Source organism: Lipophrys pholis (assembly GCF_963383615.2).
Source record: "Lipophrys pholis genome assembly, chromosome: 11".
Classification (NCBI taxonomy): domain Eukaryota; kingdom Metazoa; phylum Chordata; class Actinopteri; order Blenniiformes; family Blenniidae; genus Lipophrys; species Lipophrys pholis.
Genome location: NC_137631.1, coordinates 21,684,054 through 21,700,554, shown reverse-complemented (window position 1 = coordinate 21,700,554; position 16,501 = coordinate 21,684,054). Strand labels below are relative to the sequence as shown.

The window sequence follows — 16,501 nt, the reverse complement described above, 5'->3', positions numbered from 1 at the left end:
CTGCTGCTAGGCACTGTACCTGGCAATGAGAATGTTTTTAAAAACATTCAGCATGTGTCAAGTACAAACATTGCAAAACAAAAACAAAGCTTGGACCCTAGTTTATGACAGTTTATTGATTTTTGTGTTTGACACGTATAGATATTGATGCATATTTGCTTTTGCCCCCCAAAAAAACCCTTGCACAATTCAAATAATTTTCGCAATTAGGTTTATGCAAATTCTATGTCCATCTTTCCATCACCCACTTGGGGTTAGAGGTCATCAGCTCTTCAAATGACCTCTGAGGTCAGGGGGGGTTGGGGGGGGGGGGGGGGGGGTGGCCTCTCCTGGAGACAAGCTGCAGCCAATCACAGTGCAGATCACTGGTTTTCTGCTCCGCTTTCCCAGGGCCTCGTGATATTCATAACATGTTAATGACCTTAACCCTATTGATTGTGGCCGAACGGGCTGACCTTTAGCCGTGTGGAGCCCAGTGGTTCCCTCAACCTCCACAACAAAGCATTAGGCGACATGAGTTGACAGATTTTATGAGGAATACGTGATTATGTTCTCTGTTTATTTACATGAAGAAGAATTTGATATGACACGGGTAAAACCAGCTAACAAGACAGACAACACATTCCTTATATATGTTATCTGCTGTTATAGACCTCTTTGTGTCATTTTCACAGCTGAAACCCACAGAGGATTATGAATCTGAAAACATTTTTGGGGAAATCCTGTAACTGAACATTGTTTACAGAGAGTAACATGCTTTCAAGAAGCATTCATTGTGACGAAATGTCACTGTTTACTTATAAAAAGAAGATAATTGACATACCCAGTTGCAAAGATTTATTTTTTCAGAGGTTTAAAAACTTTAACAATAATAAAATCTGAATTACGGAGTAAAGACGTAGCAGATGTTATTAACCTGACAGCTGTTTTTGAGCTTTTGAATTATAACGTTGAGGTTTAAGATGATTAAATCCGTAGTTAGCTCCAATCAATACATAATTAAACTCTGCCCCCCTTATTTGATTGGATATTGAAGCGAGGAGGTGCACATTTGTGGCAGGAATCCCTTAAAATCATTGCACCAGCAACTGAAGATATAACTGAGTATAAGAATATAAAATGTTTTGCGAAGCAGTCCCTGCTACAAATGTGATGACTTTATTCACCTGTACCAATGAATGGGTGTTTTTCGCTGATCCAGCATGGCTGATCTCACAGCTGGAGCCCATTGTGGTGCTATTGAATGAGGGCTGGGAGACGGGAGGGTCATTGTCAAAAGGCACGGTCGCCAGATCAATACCTGAATTCATTAAGCAGCTGACTTGCAGCCATCAATATCTCTTCATAATTACCAGGTTCTGTGGTCGGAGCAGATGCTGTCGAGTGTGACCTTATTATCTATTGGTCACTAATAAATCCCAGAATTCATCTTACTTTGTTGTTTAAAACATCACACAAACAAAATCTCACTAAAGTGTGGTGTAACATGTGAAATCAGAAGTTGGTCAGTTAGGTGGTCAGAGGGAGTTAATGGCGCTGATGAGAGGGTTCGTAGTCTTAGAATGTGAATCAAAAATGTTAAAGAATCGGCAACCTAAAGGAAAGCTGGAGTTTCATAATATTACAACACATTCCCTTAACACTCAGTCAGTTCAAGCTATATAAACAACATAGGTCAAAAAAACATATGAAGCAACTGTCAGGCATCGTCATATGGAGTCACTATCTGGACTGCCAAACTATGTCAAGAAAAATCTGAAAAGAAATGAAAGCAAAACAGACCAGTAAACATTTGAGCCCCTTTCAGCAGTTTTTACCTGAACAGGTAGTCCTACACACTGTTATATACAATATTGGCAGAGAAAGTCAAGCACTTAGGAGGATATATCACTTGTACCAGTTCTGCAGCAGCAGTTGTACTGATATGCATGTTGTGCATCATGAGGGGAATTCAGACTGTAATCTTTGAGCACAGCAAAGCTGGTGAGTGGGACGATCACAAACATTGTGACAACCTCAATATCAATGAAAGGAGTTGCAGCCCTATTACATGCATCATGTACAGTCATTTTAATTTTAATCAGAATTTCTCATTGACCTCATGTGGGTCAGTCAGGGCTGCATGTGTGCCATACCATGCTAAGATAATAATAATTATAATAATAATAATAATAACTATAATCAAAGTTATCAAGCTCAAAGTCACATTTGACTTTATTGGACAAGTGACTATATTTGGTAACTTTCACATTTATTTCTGTATCTGTAAATCTAACAATACTAAGGTCAATAAAATAGTGATATACATTGACATACGTACGATAAACTTTTGCAGCATTTCTCAAATTGTCGAGAATTATGAAATATAATGACACATATGCGTCATACTTACAAAAAACATACAATAACATAAACACCTTTGCTTTTTGCCACTCATACCGTATTTGTTGTGTACATAAAGCGAGTACAAACATATGCCCAATATATCCCAAAAGTCCTGTTTAGACCATATCTTATCATATTTGTAGGATATCAGCACTCATTAATGAATCAGATGCACACAACATTTATGCATCTGATTCACGTTACATCTGATGATGTAATCATCTCACGTTAGCTGTGATAAATAAAGTGAAAGTAAGAAAAAGTGCTTAAGTCCTGGTCAGAGCCCCTCCTGGTTGTCCCTGCGGACCCCCAGAGTCCTCAGAACCCCCCACACTGCGCCTGCGCGAGGAGGCGGGGCCGCGGCCCCCCGGACACCCCAGATCGGAGTTTGGAGCTCGGCTCCAGGCAGAAGCGACACCCGGGACCAGCGGAAGGCACGCTGGAGAGCGGCGGTGTGCGGAGGGGGGGAGAAAATGACAGTATACTGGATAAATGGCGAATTTTAAGATGAAAAGAGTCCAGCGCTGGCTGTTTTTGGTTTTGTTTCTTCCTTTATCGGGTGAGTGTCTCATTATTGTTGTTAATATTGATGCAGTCTTTATCAATGAGCGCACGACTTGTACGTTAATTGTATTCATAGTGTCGCTCCTTATTTAAAAGACAACTTGATTGTTGTGACTCACGTTTTTTTAACAGGATGCAAAAAGAGAGATTGCTTAATAACGCTGTTATATATTAGTTTATCAGTAGTTTATTGGGTCATTTATTTTGCTGAGCTTTATTTTAATGTTAGATATTTACGACAGGCAGTGGACGTCACATGAATATACAGAACATCTTTATGAAAGAAATAAAACATCAGTTTTTCTGTCTTTTTGTGTTATGTTGTTGGTTCTTTTAAAAATGTATTTGCATTCTTGCAATATCTGTGAATTTATTCTATGATTATTGTTAATATGATTTGAATAGATGTTGTGCAGCTCACGCAATGCTCATTATTGAATTTCTGCTTCTTTCCTCTTTAGGTGTTTTATGTTTCAGCGAGTTGTCCTTCATCACAGAGCCCACTGATGTGACTGTGCTACCAAAGGACCCAGCTGTACTGGACTGTCAAGCTCATGGGCAGCCTCCAGTCACCATCAAGTGGCTGAAGAATGGAGTAAAGCTGGCAGAAAGTGAACACATGCAATTTCTGCCCAATGGCTCCTTGTACATACCAAAGACAAAGCATACCAAGGAGGATTCAGATGAAGGGTTCTACCAGTGCCTTTCCCAGAACAAATATGGAGCTATCCTAAGCCAAAGATCACGTCTGACTATCGCTAGTAAGTATGGGGCAGAGAGTGTAAAAGTAGTGTATTTTTGATTTTCATGTTGGGTTAAACTTGCAGGCGATGTTCTCTTTGTGGTGTTGTCAACATGCCAGCATCCGAATGGCAAGTTCATGGATTGTAAACCTGGAGATGGGAAGCAGATGTATCCCTTCCCACCCTTGTGTTTTTTTTTTCTTTCTTTACAGGGGGAAAACCTCTCAAGCTTGAGCTCCCATGTCATTGCATGTTGCCCATGCTTGAGTTTAAAGCTGTCAGTCCTGTTATAGGACCATTTTAAGAGACAGTTAAAGATAGATGGAGAGTCAATCTAAAAGCTCATAAATACTCTATGAATTAGCTGTCAGAGGTCTAAATATGCCAAGTCTGATGGTTTCTCTTTTTGGGAAAAGTACCACCTGCACATTGTTTTTGGAACTCTGGAAAAACATTGGCAAAGGATACAAATTTGATTCTCTCTCTTTAAATGATGGTGGGATTGCATTGTCACTGCAGACTATTGCTCTGTGTAATTGCTGAATGGTCTGCTACACAGAGGAATCTCTGAAAGGCCATTTGCCTTTTAGCCTTTGTTGGGAGTGCCCCTGACTGCCCCGAAAGAAAAGGCTAGATTTCAGGGCATTTGTTTGTCCACATATCAGTGGACAGGACAGCTGTGTCTATTCAGTGGGACTGGTCTACCATGGACACTTTTCACAGGTCTTAGAAAGGATATCCCATGACTGGTGTCATGGAAACTTGTGTGGCCTTCTCCAATATACTGATTTTGACTCTGGTACAAATCTTTTGCACAAAGCTTTTCTCAAAATCATTATTGCAAAACTATACAATTTCCAGACCGCTCAAGAGTTAGAAATACAGGGATACAAGATGTAGTGACAGACATTTCTAATAGATATATGTACACACACGGTTCTGCTCATGTTGCAGATCTTCTTAATGCTTTTGATAGAAAAAAAAACAAAAAAACAACAACAACCTGAAAGTTAACCACATAAAACTCTTCAAAAGTCAAGTTTGATCTGGTATCTAGTCTTTTGTCAGTGAAAGGGTTAAAGGTTTTTGGTCAGCTGGAGGCATGGAGTGGAGGATGGGACTCCTCTGTGGTTCCCTTCTGTCCAGAGGTCCTGGGGGTCAGGGGTCAGCAGTGGAAAGGCTTTGTGATGTCACAGCCCTGCTTTGGCTGGGCTGCCCTGCTGTTCTTTCTTTCACACCACAATCCCTTTCACTGCGTTGGCCCCTCTGCTGCCCTGTCAAGCAGAGCGCTTTTGTTAAAGAAAGGCCAGTTTGTCATGTGAATGAACAGGCCTGATACAAATAGTAAATAGTGCGCTCAAAACATGTTTTCATCTTGGATGTATGCTGTCTAGTCTTTGCACTGAATCACCCGTTTCCACACCTCCACGGTTTTTACACAGTCAGAAAATAGATTTCATATCTTTCTTACTAACTTCAAAAAATATGTAGGAGCATTTAGAAAAATATTATTCAACTGTGCCTTATTTATATTGTAACGTTTCATATAAGGATAAAAAAACAACAAAAAAAACCCAGGAATCACCAGGTACTGGTTTGTGGACTGATGGTTTAACTGGGTTCGATCTGCCTAAAATTTAATGGGGGTGTGGGGGGGGGGGGGGTGATGTGAACTTTGACCTCTTAGAAGAAACCCTTATGCTGATTCACCCAGACACTGATTTTTGTTCTCAATGGCAGAAGTGACCACATTAACAGGAGGCCACACCCACCGTCTACATCCTTCAACCCTTATATTCAGAAACATGAGGTTTAAAAGTTCTGCCCAGGCTGTGGTGTATTTTAAACATGCTTACCTGTCAACCAGTCCATCTCCAGTCAGAACAATGTATGGCCAGATGAGACAAATAGTTTTTATCAAATTAACTTTATCCTTAAACATCCAACATATTATTCACATGAATAATCCACAAACCCATCCATTAGTCATTCTGGGATGTCGTTTAGGCTGCACCTTGATTCACTTCACAACATTGGTATATGATGTTGTTGTTGTTGTAATAATCATGAAATCCAATGTTGAATCTGAGAGGCACTCTTTTATATCACTCTCCCGGAGCTCAGCATTTAAATGTGGAGTTGCAGTTGAAGAACAGGGTATTGATTTCCTTTAACATGATATTGACTTACTTCCTGTGAGTGAGGGGGGTGGGGGAGAGTTATCACCTTAATGAATGAGGGTCATTGGTTATATCTTATAGTGCGTGTTTCTGTTTAAGCAGATTGAGGGTAGTGATTATTGAAAGCTTTTCTGAATGAGCACAAAGCATGACTCAGCAAACTGTGCACAAGTGTATATTCCTACTTAATGGATGTAAACATGTTCCAAAATAACCTTTTCTTCTCCATAGAAACCCTCAGAACATATGCATGAAACTAAAATTGCTTTATTTTGCCTGTCAGTCAGGAAATAGTTTTACATAATTGTACCCTTGTTTGGTCAGCATTGTGTGTTACTAATTTCAACTTTCAGTTCTTTATAAGCAAAGTGTATTGATTAGTTTTTATCTATGATAATGCATCATTCAGTGTCATTCTCCAATTGATCCATTGATTGGGCCAGCTGGCCGGAATAGAACCTGATTGCTCATCTGCACAAAAGCATGATCAGGGCGTCTTACAGGGATCAATTCCTTTCATATAATCAGTTAACGTCCATCAAAGTCATAGCGTTGAATGCATAATGTATAATGTTCTCCCAAAATTTAAAGGAAGTGTTTTTGCGACAAAAAGAAGCAAAGAAGAGAAACTATTATTACTTGGTTATACACTACATTTTAGTCAAAATTATTTACAATTGATGATAATACATGTCCTTTTTTAACAGGTATCTCAGAGTTTGTGTTGCATCCTGTGCCTGTGGTGGTGACCGAGAGCTCTGTGGCACGATTCTCTTGTGGAGTCACCTCCAACCCTCCTGCCACCATCACCTGGGAGCTCAACCAAAGCACACTACCTCTCCAGACAGAAAGGTGCCTGCACACACTGACTTATTTCAGACACATTAATCCTAAAGTAATCCACTTGTGTTTGTACCTTAGTGGTATTAATCTGTTGGTGTCCAGAAATGCCTTGCAACTTGACACTAATGTTATATTTATGTGTGTCCTCAGAATAACAGTTTTGCCCAATGGAGTTCTTCAGATCTACAATGTACAACTGGAAGATGCTGGACAGTATCGATGTGTGGCAACTAACATTGGTACCCGGTTAAAGAGTAGAGTGGCCACACTGACAGTTAATCAAGGTACAGTTATTGCATCAGCTTGGGGTTTTTGACTGAGCATCAATCTCATCATATACCATGTCAAACACTGAACTAATTCGTTTTTTTTTTTTATGTTTTTGTTTTCTCATCAAGATGCTGGCCCTAAACCGCGTCAAAGGCCCAGAATTATTGCGGGACCCCAAAATGTTACTGTTTCCCAACGTCAAACTGTGGTGCTGGAGTGTGTGGCCACAGGTAATCCTTGGCCTATCATCTCCTGGAGCCGTGCTGACAGTAAACCCATTGATGTCTATAATGCCAAAGTACTGGGCAATGGGAATCTGGTTATTAGCGATGTCAACTCCAAGCACAGTGGAGTCTACCTCTGCAGGGCCACTACCCCAGGAACCCGCAACCACACTACTGCTGCAGCCAACCTCACAGTTCTAGGTACGGTGAACACTTTGATCAATTTACCGCTGTGCTCTTCAGACGACACAGTGTGATACAGACTGGTTACAGGCTCTATTTTCATGATGATTCTCTTCCACTTTGTTATCAGTGCCACCAAATATTGTTGAGAGGCCCGAGAGCCAGACCCGTCCAAGAGCAGGCACTGCCAGGTTCATGTGCCAAGCAGAGGGAGTCCCTCCGCCACGCATCAGCTGGCTAAAGAACGGTGAAGCAGTTCACTTAAATGGAAGGATCAAGATGTACAACAGGTATTATGTAACAGTAGTGACGGCAACACTAACTAAACTGAAACTATTTGATGTTATTCCTCTCGGCTCTTTGCTGATTCCTGTTGTTTTTTTGAAATTGTTTCACAGTAAACTGGTCATTACGCAGATCATCCCGGAGGATGATGCCATCTATCAATGTGTGGCAGAGAACGAGCAAGGTTCTGTGCTGTCCTTGGCACGCCTTATTGTTGTCATGTCTGAGGATAGACCCAGTGCACCAAGAAACATCCATGCTGAAACCATCTCAAGCTCTGCTATCTTACTGGCCTGGGAAAGACCACTCTACAATGCCGACAAAGTCATCGCCTACTCTATCCATTACATGAAGGCTGAAGGTGAGATTCACAAGACTATTACATCAGTTGATTTATCAAATGAGCTTTAAAAAAAAAAAAATTTCAACTCTGAACTGCGAGTGGACTAAGATGCGAAGAGACACAAGCTGATGGTCAACCATAACAAGCTACGTCACTCTCTCAGATGTGATCAACTTTCCTTGGTGAAGGCCATCTGCTGTTTCTGCAGAGAGCAGAGGTCAAGGAGGACTTTGCTTAGATAACAACAGGCTTAGTCAGCCCATTGTCCACTCCCCAGCTCATTCCACTTGCAGTTAAAGGAACAGGCCTCCATTTCAAAAGTCTTGCTGTTTTACAGACATGTAATGTCAGGATATAGTTCACTTTAACTACTAAAAACACAGCAAAGCAACTCTATTAAGCAAACTCATATTATATTGAAGTGGTCTGAAAGGACTGATTTGTTGGTGCATTACACTTACACAAACAATGGATGGGGAAAAAAATCAGTGATATGCAGAACCTGGAAACATTCCTATAAACCACTGACAATAAATAAGATGTCTTGTTGATCTGTTTGATCCTAATGTGTTTCCTCACCTTTCTGATTTCTTGAACATCAGGTCTAAACAATGAAGAATACCAAGTTGTCATTGGCAACGACACAACCAGTTATATCATTGATGACCTTGAGCCAGCTCGGAACTACAGCTTTTACATCGTGGCTTATATGCCAATGGGAGCCAGTCGTATGTCAGACCAAGTCAGTCAACATACCCTGGAGGATGGTAAGCATACAGCCATGAGACTGCCAGCATTCCTTGCAATAAATCACTCAGGTAGTTAAGCCAACAGGCACACAAGTGATGTGTGCACAGAGCACATTCTGAGTGAAGAGGAGCTTGATATTACTCTTGTTGGAACACATATATTATATATTTGACACTTGATTGTTGGGAATATGTGATTATAAAGTGTCATTTTAGTTTTTACTGGAATGTTAATCTGAAAAAGCCCAGATCCACGTGGATGTGATGTATGCTGGATTTCTGATTTTTGTGTTTTTCCTGCAGTGCCTCTTCGTACCCCAGAATTAAGTCTGACCAGTCACAGCTCAACAGACATCCAGGTGAGCTGGCAGCCACTGCCAGCCAAACTGAGCCGTGGGCGGGTGTCTGCGTACAGACTTTCTTACCGTACAGCTGTGGACAGCAATGTTATATCTCTGGAGCTACCACAGAACAGCACCGAATATCTTCTGGAGGGCCTGCAGCCTGATACCATCTACCTGCTCCGCATGGCTGCAGCTACACGTGTCGGCTGGTGTGAACCATCAGCGTGGACATCACACCGAACACATAAGATCTCCAGCAATAAAGGTAAATCTGCTGATACACAATCAGGCTGCTGTCATTTCGAGCTGGCCTGTTTGTTCAATTTCACAAATAATCCACAAGTTACATAATGCCTTCACGCTCAAGTGCAGATATAGAAATATAATAGAAAAATAGAGATATGGCAGATACATATCTATTTTGCTGCCCTTTCAATATGAGGAGGATCACTATAGTTCACATGGAGTTGCTGGCATATGATTAGAGTTTGCTCTTGTAGCATTGTCCCACAGTCTTTGTGTTGGTTACCCAGAAACCTTTGCCCTCTGCTGTCAGTGATGTTAGAGTGGCCTCAGTCACGGGTCATAAAGAGAGGGCCTCAGGCATCTATGTGGGGGAAAGAATAGCCTATTTTCATGGCCTGGTCTGCAGTGGGAGGTTGTTTATCCACTAAAGCTGAATTGGCTGTTTGAAAAGTTTGGTTATACATTTTGTACAGTCGTAGAACACAACAATGCAAAGTTGTACTGTGGACAATACACCCTTATTGAATTGAAATCTCGTTGTAAATTGGTAATGGAAATGATAAAGAAAATGGTATATGTGAATCTTATACACCTAAAAATAATGTTTTGTACATTCACAATCTTGTTTATGTTGTCAGGTCTTTTTTTTTTGGGGCCTCAATAATATTCTAAATATGCAAATGAATTGATCATGCGCTCTCTGTTCAACTCAGTGCCTTCAGCCCCTATTCTTCAACTTGAACCACGTAACTGCACATCCATTGTGGCACGCTGGCAAACCTCCGCAGACTCTGTGGCTGTTCAGGGTTTCCGTCTGTGTTACCATGAAGAAGGCCAGCCCGAGCAGCCCACCATACAGCTGCAGGCTCAGACCTTTTCCTACACCATCAGTGGCCTTGGTGAGTAATTGGAAGGCTCTATTTCTATATTTGACTATTTTAGCGAGTTTCTATTGTCCAGATTCAAGCTCTGATCCACACACAACAGAAAACGATTACCCCTCAAACTGGACTTGTTTGCGTCACCTAATTTAATTCAGTGGGCAGTTGGATGCTGCATCTGCATCTCCACCCTTTGTCCTAATCAATATGAGCTGACCTTCTCGTCTAACCAGCAGTCCCCTCCAGTCTGGCCGTGGTATTGTGTGAGATCAGGCTCCCAGGGTTAGAGGTCAGAGTCCAGATGTCCCTCCCACCACCGTTTCCCATCCCGAGACTTGCATAATTATACCGTGCTATTGTGTTATGTCCACGGCCAGACCCGCCCTGTGAGACCCCAAACACTTCCCCCCATTAAGCTGGACACCAAAGCACAGAAAAAATCCGAAGGGATGGGACAGGGCTGGACAGAGTCGCTGACCTCTGGCCATGAGACAGCAGTCTTGGATTAGCACCCTGCCCCCAATGGTCATCTGTGCTGTTTATGTAGATAAGCAACAGCCATCTATATTAAAGTATTAAAAATGCATTGTGAAACAAGGTATAGTAATCTAACTAGTTAACAATATTATTTTGGAATCGACTACAGTTTGGTTTGGTTCTGTTGTACCACATAAGCGTGTTTGCTTTGATTTCTTTTAAAAGTAATAATCAGTAACCAGTAATAATGAAAAAAATAAAATAAGTCTGTTCTGTTTATGATCAGACAAATTGCAGGTTTCATCAGAAAAAATATTGCCTAATGCTCTCAACAGCATCAAGCTCAGTTTTGAGGTGATGTTTTGCAGGCTTTGCTCCAAGTTTAAGGCTATAATTCAAGGGCAGTAGGAACAACGTGAAAGAGGAAACAAAAGGGGCCCACCTCTTCTCCCACAGTCCTGCACCCAGATTCTTTCTGTTCTATCTTGGCCTGACCCGTGACCTCAGTCAAACCCCCACTGAGTCCCATGGGGCTGGGATCCCAGCAGCTGAACACTGCCCCTGGGCCCAGCCCCCATAGCAGGCCTGGACACACTGCCTTCACTGGTCAATAGCCAAAGGCTGACCTTTCACACTGGAGGCATAAAACAAATCTTAACACTCCCTAAAAACACCCTCATTTAGGGCCTCGGGCAGTGGTAGTTTTCAAAGTTAAAACATGGAATTTGCATGTTTACATTTAATATACATGTTTCCAGCCTGAGAGCAAAAGAACTGTATCTATTTATGATTCTCTCTGTTTTTCTTGATTCAGCCTTGCATGTTTTGTGTATTGCCTAATTATTTTACAACATGCATCTTTGTCGTTAAATCCAAAATTGCATTTTTTTTGTATTGAATTTTAAAATAAACTCTAATCTTAACTCTGTAGTTGTAACTGCTTATACACTTTAAAAAACAGAGTCAGTACTATTCTGTCAACAATTCCATGAAGCGTATTGATCATGTCACCATATTTTACTCGGACCAGGAGCTGGTTGATCTTTCTCATGCTCCTTACACAAGACAACACATGATGAATGAGAGGTTAGGGTGACTCAGGAGGCCACGCATTGTCCGTCCATGGGGGATGGCCAGTTATGACCTGCAAACGTCCCCCTCCTGCAGCTAATTACTCACGTCTGCCTTTTTCTAAATAGGTCCTCGTCTATTCGTCGACACCCCCCCCACACACACACACACACACACACACACACACACAGCTTCACTATTATTCCACATTTCATTTGCCAAAAGCCGCCCTGTTCAATGCATCAAATGTCAGTTTTGGAAACTTGAGTTCTTTTCAGCAAAATCGCAATAAATGACTTCATGTTGTTTATTTCTATTCCAGATCCAAGAAGAAAATATCATGTCAAAATTCTTGCAGTCAGTAAAGTGGGAGACGGTTATCAGACGGACCAAACAGTTAGCACACCGGGATGTGTGTGTAAGTACATTGGTCTAATTTGTTGTTGTTGTTTTTTTAAATCAGCTTAGTTTTATGTACATGTATGTTGGATTTAGAATTAACTTGATGAAATTGTGATTTTTGTTTGTTTGGATCAATTAGCGGCCAGAGACCAAATGGCAGCAGCTCCTCCACCTCCACATCAAGTGACAGTCCTGGCCAGTAATTCGTCATCGGTGTCTCTGCGGTGGAGTCGTCCTTCTTTCAGTCCTGGAAAAACTGTTAGCTTTACAGTCCGCTGTACCCCTGTGGGCACGCATAATGCCTCTGCTATACGCTACCTGCAAACGTAAGGAACATGGCAACAAGATATTAACTCTGAATAAAGTATAGAAAAAAGTATTCTATACTGACAAAAGATCCTTAAAGTTTTTTTGTTTTTTTTACTCAAACATAGCCTGGATTATTGCCTAACAACCGTATGTAATGTAAGAATATTGTTTTTCAGGACCAAGCAGAGTGTGACGGTTCAGAAGTTGGCTCCAAACACACGCTATGAGTTTGTGGTGCGTCTTCATGTGGACCAGATGTCGAGTCCTTGGAGTTCAGTCGTTCACTATCAGACTCTACCAGCAGGTAGTGAACCGATTAAATACTGTAGCTTTGTGTTATCATGAATTTGGAGCTCTTCGTGCTTCTTTCCTCTTTTCCAAGAGTTCAACTTCAACGTGCAGTATCTTTCAGTTCTTAAATATAACGAGGTATAACCATCTCTGATTAGACAGTTGTACAGCAGAAATCATGGGGGCCATCTTAATGACTAATCTATAGAAACAAACCTCTAATTCTTTACTTTCCAGTATTTCTTTTTTAATATTTCTAGATATAAGAAATAGTCTATGAGTCGTGGTTCTGAGAAGTAACATGCCTGATCCTCCCAGGGTTAACTTTCATTCAGACTGACATTAGATCAGTTTAATGTGTGTGTTTAATGTGTACATGGTTTCTCTGCTTTTAGCACCCAGTCAACCACCTGCAGGCTTGAGAGTCACTCTGATTGAGGATGACACTGCTCTGGTGTCCTGGAGGGAGCCCACAGAGCCCAATGCAGTGGTCACACACTACACCATCCTGTACGCTTCACAAAGAGATTGGACGGCTGGACATTGGCAAAAAATACAGAGGGAGGGTAAGTTGCACATCTTCATCCTCAATTGGTGTTGTTGGAAGTAAGATGAAAATATCTATTGTTTTCTGTCAATGATTTTTACATTTTGTTGAATGAAATGTTTCAGTGAATCAGTGACAGTACTCCATTCTTTCCTCCTCAGCTTCAGTCCTAATGAGCCGTTAATAAGGCTTCATTTCTGCAATGTTAATGATTTGGTATCAGGATCTTCTAGATCATGTGATGTCGCTGCTTTTTTTCATAGGAACTCATACGATGGCTCTACTGGAGAAGCTGGAGCCGGGAAATGTCTACCTGGTGAAGATCGCCGCCTGCAACAGGGTGGGCCAGGGGCCGTTCTCTGCCATTGTGGAGCTGGCGCTGAGACGTGGAAACACCCACCGCAGCAAGAACCCCAGACACTCTGACAGCTACACAGATACCACAGGTCAGCAAGCTGAAACACTGGAGTATAGTATAGTATAGTATAGTATAGTATAGTATAGTATAGTATAGTATAGTATACCATCTGCACTTTTCGCCTTATATTTTGCTCGTAGGAATTGTCAGGCTTGAGGTTTTGAAGACATTTCTACATGTAATGGAATCCCAGTTTGATTTCCCGTCTCCAGCTTGTATTGTACATTTCCATTTTACCATGAGAGGAAAAACTTTGTTGAACATAACTAAAAAGCCTCCTGTCCACTGAAATTATGATTATAATAGTCATTATTAGAAAATCCACATGGGGAGACTTTAAGACTTTTCTGTGGCAGGACGGAAACCACAAGGAGGAGATTTTACCTCAAGTTGTGTTCATTCTCAGGTTCAAATCCAAGCTTAGACAAGTTTTCTTCTGTTTTCCAGTTAATGTCTTCTACGTGCCTAAATTATTCCAACAGTAAAACTAATGCGCATTTGATTGTTTTCAATCGGTACTATCTACATTTATTTATCTAATAATTCTGTCTGAAAACTGTTTTGTTTCTTTTCCCCAGTGCACTCTGATGGTCTCTACCACATAGATCAGAGGTCTATGACAGGGATCATTGTTGGTGTGAGCATCGCATTGGCCTGTATTGTCATGTGTGCCTTGATCCTGATCAGTAAGGGCCGACCAAGGTACTGAACATGAAAGTCTTTAAGAATGAAAACAGTTCATGGGAATATTTTACAACAATAAGTTTCTCATAATGTTTATTTTTCATTCATGGCTAATAGAAAATCCTCCAGTCCTAAAGTGATCGCTGTGGGAGTCTCTGAAGGTCCACATGCTGGCTTGTCGCTGCCCAGTGAACATCACATAGAGAACGTTGAGGCGCTTGTGCCAATGATAAGCGATCACTTCTTAGACGCTAAGGTGAGACACGCGTGAGCGATTAGACGACCTTCTGAACAACACTGGTCTCACTGTCACAGGATTTCTGTTCTGCTAACGATGAAACGTCTCTCACGCCCTTCTCATGTCCTCGTCATCAGGCTGGACCAAGTTTAGTTCTTAATGGTGCCGGTCCAGTTGGTCAAAGCAAGAGGTGGCTCCTTTTCAAGAGAGAGGTCAGAAATCCAGCTGACTGCGACGTGAGTGTTGTGACATTTCTGCTCTTCCAGATGTGTCTTCGAACCCTCTTTCCTTTATATCATCATTATCTTGTCTTCCTCCTCAGGTTGAAACGAGAGCCAGCTTGTACGAGACTGGTAAAACTGTTCTGAGGTATGAGGAGCGTCCAGGCTCTGCACCCCTGCCTCCGTCGTCCCGGGAGATCATCTACGGACCCCTTCACTCGGAGAGCTCTCACACCAGTGAGGGCAGCCAGGAGACGGGAGACTCTGGACACTACTCCAACGAAGAAAGCAACGAAGAGATGAGCAACCCGTCGACACACCGAAGCTCCAGACCCGAGTCCTTTGGATCTGACCACGTTACCTCTGTCCCGGAGCTCAAGCCGTCTTTTCAGGTAGTACATGAGGCAAAGCCGAGCCCCGCCTTCCATCACTCCGCCCCCGAAGCCTCCCGGCACTGTAGCACCTCTGAGGGCTCGCCTCCTGCCCCGCACGCCTCCCCAGCAGCCAGCTCCTGACGCCGCCCGGCCCGTGCCTGCTCACCAGCGGCCGGAGCTACGCCACTTCTACCTCGTTTGCTTTCTGTGTGAGGCCCCTCGGGAGTTGTCCGAGAGGATCAGGAAGCTCGCTGCTGCGATGGAAGGAAATGGCGCCACAGCTTCGGACTTACCTCAGGATTTTGTATGAATGTTTGTTGGAACATTTTTTTTAATTTTGTTTGTTTGTTTTCCAGTTTTTTTTAACAGCTTTCTACCTGTTCGTCTGCGTTTGGCGTTGTCTGTCCTGAACCAAAGCTCACCCACGATGAATGTTAAAATTGAATGTCATAAATGTACTGTGATACATTTTCATTATATTTAATTACTTTCCACTGGAGCGGAGGGTGTAGTCGAGCCTTGTTTGATGACCTACCTCAGTGTTCTGTTTCTTATTGACTTGACTACCTCCTTTTCACCTGGTTTGTGTGCAGTATTACCTCAGACTCAGGGGACAAAGTGAAAACGCTTCATTGCCATGTGTCATTGCCTCTGTTCAGGCATTTATTTTCTAGTTTCTCTTCTCACAGTTGAAAGAGCTTTTGTTTCCCATTGTTTTCTCTTGGAATGGTGAATGATGTGAAGATGACAAGTGCATTAGATTGTGTCAAACTATTTAGAGCTTTATCAAACAAACCGTATTGTTTGACATTTTTCCGTGCACTACACCCAAAGCTTTAACTTGGCCTTAAAATGAAAAGGGCTTTACATTCTCTAAAAGATGACATCCAAAGACAGGAGAAATTGTACCCAAAGAGTTTTTGAAATGATGATAAATATTCTAAAGCAACCAAAAGTCTAGTGGATGTAAATGAAAGATGCGTTTGCCAAAATATTCTTCTTGCCAATGATGTAAATTTCCCTTTCGAACTGGTGGATTTCGTAGTGTAAATTTAATTGATGCTTTATTCTGGTGAAAGCTTTAACACAAGTGTCCTCGGCTTGTGTTCCATTTGCCTTCTCGACCATTGCTAAACGCAGCGGTGATGCCGATGCTATTATCCAAAGAGTTGTCTGCTTCCTCAGATGGGTAAGGCTTTTTTCATTCAGTTGATCCTTGTGATGACGTA

At 41.9% G+C, this 16,501-nt stretch overlaps 1 protein-coding gene across 1 annotated transcript; it reads left to right on the top strand.

Annotated features, from left to right (window-relative positions):
• Positions 1-2,877: 2,877 nt before the first annotated feature.
• On the top strand, positions 2,878-15,413 carry LOC308116645 (protogenin B-like; the record flags this gene model as incomplete). Its single annotated transcript, XM_080474931.1, has 19 exons — positions 2,878-2,944; positions 3,411-3,710; positions 6,580-6,724; positions 6,866-6,999; positions 7,114-7,410; positions 7,523-7,682; positions 7,791-8,038; positions 8,623-8,787; positions 9,073-9,378; positions 10,073-10,258; positions 12,111-12,206; positions 12,330-12,516; positions 12,676-12,803; positions 13,186-13,356; positions 13,601-13,783; positions 14,334-14,457; positions 14,557-14,695; positions 14,815-14,913; positions 15,000-15,413. 19 exons carry the CDS (start codon positions 2,878-2,880, stop codon positions 15,411-15,413), a joined length of 3,549 nt encoding a protein of 1,182 aa, XP_080331057.1.
• Between the last annotated feature and the right edge of the window lie 1,088 nt (positions 15,414-16,501).